Source organism: Morone saxatilis, unplaced genomic scaffold, assembly GCF_004916995.1.
Source record: "Morone saxatilis isolate NCDOM2014 unplaced genomic scaffold, NCSU_SB_2.0 Contig22, whole genome shotgun sequence".
Taxonomy (NCBI): Eukaryota; Metazoa; Chordata; class Actinopteri; family Moronidae; genus Morone; species Morone saxatilis.
In genome coordinates, this window is record NW_023339785.1 from 21,803,499 (window position 1) to 21,813,096 (window position 9,598).

The 9,598-nt window shown below is 40.1% G+C and overlaps 1 protein-coding gene across 1 annotated transcript; it reads left to right on the forward strand.

Annotated features, from left to right (window-relative positions):
- Nucleotides 1-3,234: 3,234 nt before the first annotated feature.
- On the forward strand, nt 3,235-8,505 carry cfap100 (cilia and flagella associated protein 100; the record flags this gene model as incomplete). The annotated part of the gene is given in 15 exon segments (XM_035669579.1): nt 3,235-3,282; nt 3,771-3,831; nt 3,937-4,008; nt 4,096-4,199; nt 4,311-4,518; nt 4,596-4,660; nt 4,989-5,152; nt 5,323-5,403; nt 5,844-6,016; nt 6,489-6,567; nt 6,780-6,822; nt 6,947-7,101; nt 7,409-7,538; nt 8,065-8,267; nt 8,412-8,505. Coding segments are annotated over 14 exon segments (1,611 nt in total), but the record flags the coding sequence as incomplete, so codon positions are not given.
- Nucleotides 8,506-9,598: the final 1,093 nt, after the last annotated feature.

Below are 9,598 nucleotides of genomic sequence, written 5' to 3' on the forward strand. Positions count from 1 at the left end.
ATTTAAATTTAGACTACAGTTGGTCCTTTTTAAAGACGCCTCATCAAATGTTTTTTTTTTTTACGAGTGCAGGAAAATTAAAACGGTAATACTCTCAGACCTTTCATAGGACCTTCTTTGCATGAAAAACAAGTATAAACTGAGCTGGCTCTGCTGATAGACAGACATTTGGAGGATTTGAATAATGTCTCAATTCCTTTGCTTTATGTCAAGCTGCAAAATTCACTCATTTCCCAGTAAATAATTATTCAGTGTAAACTGGCATTAGACATGCTTCTGAGTGTCCTATATTTAGAAAATGTCTTTCCAAATTCCCAATTCACAGTGCAATAATTTATTCAATTAAATAGATTGTCTTTTGGAGCAGGAAAGGATCATCATAATACCAAATATAATCAGTTGAGCATATTCATTAAATTTTGAGGCTTTGCCAATTGCAGCACTCCAGTATTTTTAAAATATTTATAACTGACTTGACAAGAATACATGTGAGTCAAAAAGCCTTTCCTTGAACTTCAGAAACCAATTTCTTTATTGATAAAATCACTCTTCCAGCTGGGGAATATGCCTTCGACTCTGAGCTGCAGTTCTTTGGTACCAGACCAAAGTTAAAGACAGCACAATCCCCAGTGCAGTACCGGTAAGACCCTGTACTCTAAGTGGCTGTTACAACCTATTAGAGTTGTTGCATTGCTAATAAAATCCAATGAGAGCACTGGAGCAGATGTGCCTCTGCTGGCTGTGTGGAGAAATGGCAGGTTGTCACACAGCTTCAACAGCAGAGGGATATATGTTGTTATTTTGACATGTTGATATTTACTACAGGACAGAGGCTCATATTTACACTTTAATGGCTGAGTGACTCTGAGTGGATGACTGAGCTCTGCAGTGTGACCTTAGACACTTATTTAACCTGAAATTATACCTTTAAAAGGTCCAGTGTGTAACATTTAGGAGGATCTACTGGGAGAAATTGCATATAATAATCATAACTATGTTTACATTAGTGTATAATTATTTGAATATAGGAATCATTATGCTTTTGTTACCTGAGAATGAGCCATTTTTACCTACAGATGCTGTGGGTCGTCCTTAATGGAGTCCTGCCATGTTGAACTATCATGTTGCAACAGTAGCCCAGAAGGGACAAACCAAACACTCGTTGTAGATAGGGGCGCGTTTTGCAGCCACCATAGTTTCTTCTTTGTGCTTCGAAGGGGAGGGTGAAACGAGGGAGTTTCGATCTGCACATACACCACTAGATATCAATAAATCCTTCACACTGTACCCAAAATCTCAAAAACCTAGACAAACAACTTCAGGCGTCGCTGAGTGAGACATACTACCTGCTCTCCACCACAGAGACCTGGGGGATGTTGATCCAGATCCAAATATATGGATGAAGCTCTCAAACTCTAACTATATCTGTTCCCCCTTCCCAACTCAACCAACCAATTCCCTTATTCCCTCCAAACTCCTCTTAAAAACTGTCCTTGGCAGTAGGAAGGAAAAGCTTTCTGTTTATTATTTAGGAATATTTCTTGTGTCTGTATAACTTATACAGTATTAATAAACTCCAGTTCATCTTTTGTGAATTATGCACATTGATTCTGGGAAGGAAGTTATATAGTTTAATGAACAAGAGCTGCAGCAGACGTGTAAAATAGCCTCACTTTATATAAAGTGCTGTCTCAGTTTGGAGCCCTGCAGCACAGTCATATGGACCTGAGCACAGTCTGCATCTCACAGCCGCCTGACAGCGTGGCAGCTCCAACTTTGCTCTAAGGTTTGTTTCCTGACAGGAGGTCAGTGCTGCTTTCTTGACTCAGCCACCTAAACTCACTGCAAAGACATGAGGGAGAGAATTAGCTTTTAAGAACCTGTCCATCTCACATTTATTATTAGCAGACTGGAAATTAATGTGTTGCCCAAGAAATCGCTTTTTTTCTGACTTTTTTCCCTGTGTCTGGTAATATATAGGTATGTGCTTTTTGCTTTTTTAAGATGTTTGTGTTCACTGAAGGTTGCGGGGTTAATTATGTATAAAGAAAAGCTGTCGATCTCATTATGCATAGATGTTCACCTCTTATATAATACCAAATATCTACTGTCTTTGGGCTACAAAGCGGAGGAGGCGGAGGCAATCTGCAATGCTCAAACAACCCATGCAACCTTGCAAGAAACCAGCTGCCTTTACAGCATCTTCAAACTACAGCAGCCAGTGGATGATACTGTATGCAGAACAACTGTACTTTAAAGGACCAGCTTCAGAAACATTGTTTTAATTAAACTTGAGAATAGACTTGACAAAGATTTATAGAAAGTTAGGAAAAGTAAGGCAAATCTTTGTGCCAGTGCTTGATTTAGGTTTTCTTTCCTCCCCTTACAAGCATCAAACTGTTTCTTAAAATCTGAATAACACATCACTCCTCTTTCTCCACACAACATGCCCTTTTCTGTTTGCGAGAGCCAACACTCCCCCATGTGTTTGCATTTAACCTGACAATCTGACACTGGGATTTCCTACAAGCAAGTGTAATGTGTGGGCTGCTTTGTTGAGCTGAGATGTGCAGGGTCATGTGTGGATGCGTGGGAGGGAATGTACAGTATCAGGTTCTAAGTATATTCACTGGTTCACACAATGAACTAAAAGAAGTGCTGGCAGGCAAGTCAACTCAACTCAGGAAGATGTTATCACTGGTATAGGTGCACTATTCACTACAAATACAGAAATGTCTATATGTCCTTTAATATGATCTCTTATAGTCCTGAAATCTGTGTCTCTCTCCTTCAGAAGGCAGTAAGGAAATACTAAAACACGTCTAAAACAAATTGTGTGATCTGTCTATGCCATCTAGTGGAGGATGAATATAACTGGCCCATAAAAAGACCCCTTCCTGTAACTCTTCTAAACAAACCAGCAAAGTACTGTTATCTTACAAGCCTTCTGTTCATTTAGTTTGACTTTAAATTTTTCCATCATTTAATGTTTCTAGTCACCAAATAATCAATGACCAAATGATGACCAAAAATACTGTGCAATGGTGTGTATCCAATAGAATAATATCAGATTTAAATAAATAAATGATAATATAATGACTTAATAAACAGTAACAAGTACTTCAGGCTATATAATGCATACAAGCAATGAAATCCACTTTGAAGGAGATTGTTTTTTTTACAAGGGGACCCTGAACGCAACGGTTACCCTGACAACGGTACGCAAACGGAACAGCGCAGCTTAAAGAGTGAATGTAAACTGATGAACAGCATTATCAGACGGTACGTTGAGTTCATTACTAACGCAGAAACTGAAGAAGTGTTGCTTTATTTTAACCTGCACAGCAGCTAGACTTTGTTTGTTTGTTTGTTCAACATGGCAAGATTCAAAATGGACAGATTACTTGACCTGACATACATTGTTTGACATTGGGTGCCTCTACAAGACAGTTTAAAGAGTCCAAATATAATATAATAATTAAAAAAAAATGTAAAGCTCTACACACCAATGTTCCTCCCCTGCAGGTGTTTTAATTTTTGCCTGATTGGACCTCTCCTAACAACCTTTATGACTCTTATTAGTACTCCCTAAAACACCTGTGTGGTTGTGCAGAGCCTTTAAAAATAATAAATACATTTTAGGGGTGAAAAAAATGCAAATTAGAGGTTGCCTTGAATTGACTTTTTCCAACATAAATAATTATTTGTGTTCGTGCTGTTTGTCATCCACAAAAAGAGCTGTTCATTGGTATTCTTTCTGTAACCTGCAGTCGAATGAAACGCTGTGCCAGATGCCAGAAGTAACCTCAGCGATGTCGTCACCACAGCCCGGTAAATATCTGTTATAATGCCATGCTTCACACAGGAGACGCAGTGTAAATACAGTCAGTATTTGATGAGGAATTTGTACCAGTATTAACAATATGTCTTCAACAGAAGGAGCAGAGATTTCCTCAGGCTGCATTGTTGTTTCAGAGACTGCTAGTGCTGCCAAATCACATAAACCAGGTACAGTGGGCAAAGAGACAGATCTTTGAAATGGAAAGTAGAAACAATCAAATTGTAAAGAAATATTCTTTATTACATTGTGTGTAGACGTGAGGAGGAGGAGAAGGGAGACTCGACCGAGCCCATTCAAAGTACCGGAGAGTAACAGCATTTTTCTACTGAGCATAAATGAAAAAGCGGACCGAAAAGAGGTGGGTGTGTGTTTGAGTGCAATTATAAATGTATAAATAAGTTATTTTATATTCAAACTGCGTGATACTTGTGTGACACAGTGTCCTGCTGCTGTTCTCCTCCATACACAGGAGCAGCGTAAATTCCTGGCTTTGCCAATTGATGAGAAGTCGACCCACGCTGCACGAATGATGGCCAAGATGAAGAAAGAGCTGGTTGTGGAGGAGGAGGAGGAGGAAAAGGAGAAGATGAAGAATCTAAAACAAATCAAGAGTAGGACAGTTCTCCCTAAACAAACAGCCGGCAGACATGAGCTGAAGATGGCCATGATGAAACGAGGTGAGTTGTGAAGCTGCTCCGTGGCTAACATGTTAATCCGAATGTTAACTGGCGTCCGTCTTCTCCTCTGTCCCCAGAAAACATTACGAAAGACAGCAAACATGACCTAATCTCCATGGAAAGGCAGAAGGCAGTGTTGGAGGTAAATGACTTCAGTGATCCAGATCTGTTTTCACATTTAAATTGTTTAGATTCACCTGATTGGCTGACTGGAAGGAAAACAACTTCAGAAACAAAGTAGCATGACGCCTTTCTGCTATCCGAAACAGAAGTTAAGACCTAATTGTTCCCACCCAAGCAACAAACCATCAAAAAAGACATTATGAAAGAGGGATTTGTGCGTTTTAAACAAACATGGAACGATTATTTAAAGCACTGCACTGTGGTTGTTTGGTTCAATCAGTATCTTTTTTTAACCACTGCCTGTATATGTCTGGCTTTACCCTCTCGCTTCATTTGCCCTCCCTCAGTTATCTCTGATGACGAAGAGGTCAGAGATTTTGAGGATGGACAAGGCCATTGCAAAAGAGGAAGGGCAGCTGAAAAAGCTCGAAAAGATCATCGAGAGAGACAACCTCAAGTTCGAAGAGTTCCTCAGGGAGAACGAGAAGAAGTCTGTGGAGGCCAGAACATTGTAAGTGTCAAGATGTGACTCCTTGTTGTGACTGAAAATGTAACGGTGGATCTTGAACTTGTGTTTAACTGTTAAATTATAACTGAATACAGGCTTGTTTTGTCCTAACAAGAGGACGTGAATACGATGTTTGTCTGCACTGCAAATGGTTGTCTTGTCTCTGTTGTCAGTTTTGAACGGGAGGCCCAGTCCAAACAGCAGAAGAACACTGAGATCAAAAAACTGACTGCTGAAATAGGCACCATAAAAAGGTAGCACTCTGATAATGTTTTATAATTAACATGTATGAGTGTGCATGTTTTAGTTAGTGATGCACTGATTTCAGTACCAGTTTCGGGTATCTGATCCAATACTGTGCTCATGTAAATTTAATCATAAACCTACTCCAATACCGCTTTCTGGCAGCGTGGTGTTACGTAACCCCAGTTTGGAGATTTTGGAACAACATTAGCAACAACTAAAAATAAAAGATGTTATTTAAAGCCATTGTTAGAGCTGTTATTGGGTTTATTAAGTACTCCTATCACTACAGGCTATTGGCAAACACCCAGTTTACTTGTACTTGTATTTGCCCTGAAAATAAGTGTTTGTTTACCCAAAAGGTTAAAGGTAGGTGAAAGAAGAATTATAAATCAGCGTGAATACATTTGTTATGTCATGGTGATTTAAATCTAGTCTTTCTTTTTCATAGTGAACTCGCAAAGTTTGAAGACATCCTGATAGACTACAAGAAGTACAAGGAGCTTCTGTTCAAGTTGTCTCCTCCAGAGTGGCAGGAGGCCCAGAAGACCAAGGCTTTGAAAGCTAAAGTCCGGTCTGACGAAGACGCTCAGGACAAGCAGAACAGGGAGCCCGAGGAGTCAGGTATTAAGAACAGAAAGTGCGCTGTGACGCCGGGATCTCTTTATGACTGACCTTTGTTTATTCTGATGAACAAATACAGAAACTCCATGACCGCTCCATAAATATAAGGAAGTTGGACTAGTTTGCCGCAACTTTACGCTAACAGCACTCACTCTTAAAACAACCATTTTTAAGCAACAATTTGTTTAATTGATAGATGAAGAAAGACATTATAACACTGTAAGAAACAATAATACAAACAACAAGATCTGAGATAATGGGATGGATTAGGATAATAAATGGGCCAAAAGAAATGACACCCACCTCTCCCACAGTTCCTTTTGTCCCTCCCCCCTCTCCCAGTCCTCCCAGTCAAAAATAAACAACAGATAACATTTGTGTAATTATATCAAGAGAGAAAAAGGCACATACATATGACCCCGGTGTCCAGATATTATCGTTTGTATGATGATTTGAATGATCACGTGCACAGGTTTGGAGAATAAGGTTTCCAGTCCAGGTAGAGAGCTGCCTTCTATCAGAGAGACGTCCTCAGCCCAAAGCGACACACAGTAAGGAAACACCAACACGCACACTCCAATCAAGTATTTATCTGGTGGTAGAAAAGGTGGATAATTCATGACTTTCATTAAGTTTTTAGTACAATGCAAAAACTATGTCCTTGTACATAATCTTTCTCGTCGATATCCAGTATGTATATATCGTCATCTTTCGTTTACATGCTGCTTTCTCCTGACTCCAAACTCTTTTTTTGGCCTTTCAGGATCACAAATTCTAAACTGGATGGTGATAACTCAGAATTTGAGGTCAGTTTCCCCGAACTGAAAATCTACTTCTACGATTTAACTTATCTCTTTTCATCTTGAGTATTTTTCTTTTGCAGTACTCACAGTGCGCCTATCTCGCCCACCTTGTGTGTCACCTCTGCAGGATGAGCCAGAGCTGTACTTCACCAATCCCCAGCAGCTATTGGATCTGGTGACAGAGCTGACTGAGCAGAACTTGTCCCTGATTCAGAACTCCACAAGGGTGGAAGAGACACTGGAAGACCTCCGACAGACCATGGAGACAACCAGGAAGAAGATGTAAGTATACATGGGTCAAGGGTCAAAGCTCTGTCAGTGTATTTTAGTCTGTTGTCTTGCTTTGAAATGAGCAGACTCTCCTGAACTCTTCAGGTACCTCACTTTGAATATATTCCTTCTATTTGCTTTTCTTCCTTAGCTTTAATGTCTTTCTTTTACCGTTACTTCAGTCTGACTATATGGTCACAGGAATAAAAACCTGCCTCACTTTTATTATTTAAACTTTGTGCATTCATTCTCTCTCTCTGTACACTATTTACTCCATATCCCCGTCCTCTTCTGAATGCTGAATCCTTTCTGTCTGAAGTGAAAAGGACGAAGAGCAGCTAACACTGCAGATAAACGACATGAACCAAAGAATCAGCAAAGAGAAAGCAAGAGGCGCCAAGCTGAAGCAGAAGGTTCAGCTCCACGTCTCATTGAACACTGAAGACCAGGTAAGGAAGCAGAATGACATCCAAGATACAGCACCCAGTGGTCATGTAAGGTAGCATTTCAATCAGGAGAGAGTGATTATATTTAATATAGACGTGCACAATAAAGATGAGAAATGTGAATTTGAAGGTGGTTGGAGAAGCCGTGGTTAGTATAGGAATGCCCCCCTGATGAAGTCTAGACACTGATGTTGGTGGCTGTGGTGATGAAGGGATGAAGAGAATGCTGAAGATCTGGATTTGAAGAGGAGTGGACTTCTGATGAGCTCAATCCAGGCGCTTGATATGATGAACTGGAGGTGAATGGGGTAGAGGAGGGTCCCAACAATTTCGCACTGAAAATACGGCAACAGCAACGACATGATTGGCTGAAGGAGATAGTGACAGAGTCTGAGTGAGAAGAGTGAGAGGGAGAATTGTGAATGAATAAGTATTTCTGCCTGAATGTGCGCTAAGCTTAAATTTGAGCAGCAGACGTCTGGTCTCGTCAACTCTTCTCCTCTTCATTTTTTCCGCCTCTTGCTTACAGGATGTCATGCTGGACACTCTGAGCGAGAAGGTGGCAGACGTCCATCGCTGCTGCGTGGATGACAGGATGACCAACCTCAGCACCTTGGAGAAGCTGTCCGATATTGAGAACCATATGTCTTTACTGCTGCAGAGCCTTGAGAGCATCCCTGAAGAGAGGTTAGAGATGATGAAGAAGATCAAGGACAGTGAGAAGAGGAGCAGGTAAGTCTTAGTAACTTCTACTTCACTTACTTTCAGCAAGCAACACATTCAAGCATATTTCTGGAGGTAATGTCAAATGGCAGTGTTATTCATGATATACTATATATTTAGAAATCTACTCTCTTTTCCTACGTCGTGTCGCAGGCAGCGTGAAGAAAAGCTGAGAGAGCAGAAAGAGAAACAGAAGGAAAGGATGAGGAGGTACTTGGAGAGATCCCTGTCAGACTCCAAGAAAATAGTAAGTAACTTGCTTAACCCTTAGATGCACGAGTGACTGGACCCTACACTCTTCCATAAGTGGGTCTAAAAAATTGACGCGTACTGTAGAAAAATCAAACTGGGTGATTTTTAGTGCCATTTTTGCTCATTTTTAAGGTTAGAAATCAATCATTTGTCATTCAAGTACTTTGCTATTATATTATTTGCTCCACAAAAGAATGACTTACCACACTCATGAACCATACTTTCATTAGTTTTTCACATTTTTCAAAAACATTGGTTTTTAAAAAAATTGTTTGAAAAAACTTTTGGAGAAAACATTTTGAAAATTGGAAAAAGAATACCAACATTACAAAGATGTAACACCAAACCAGCAATCAGAACTGCCTCAAATATCCATTTTGTGTGTGTACATTGTGTGTGTGTCTGCTTGTGTGTGTGGTGGTTGTGTGTTGTGGTGCCATTTGGTTTGTGTGGTGTGCTGTGTGTGTGTATATTCCAGATTCTAGTCAAAATCCATAAAAACTGCCCTCTATCAATCCCAGCATCTGTAAGAACATTTCAACTGATATACCTAAAGCAAAAACATACAAAGGGAAGAGACAGGTTTTGAATGACCCAAGGACGAAACCAATACTTGATCAATATGGTAGCTGAATATACCATAAATGCCACACGCATGCACAAGCAAGACACAGGAACAACCAAGCACAAATCACATAAAACAGATAAATGTTAGATAGCTTCGGGTTTAGCTAGCCTAAGGCTTCTGCACAACATCAATAAAATGGAACAAATTTGATAAAAGAGACCGCACTTTCACGACGTAGTGGCCACTCGATTGACACACCAACGACAGTGCGATCCAACAGCTAAATTGGATTATCGCTATAGCTTAGTTTTACCGACCTTACCGCTTGAGCTGTTCGAGCTACAAACTTTAACGTAGGGGGCTAACTTGCCTGATACATGGATAATACGGCAACCATTGTGTCAGTGAATGACCCACACACACCCACCAACATCTCTGAGCGTGAAAAAACATGAAAGAATAACTACCTTACATGTTATCGCTTCAGATCGTTGCTGTGGTCAAAAAAATTCACCTCAAA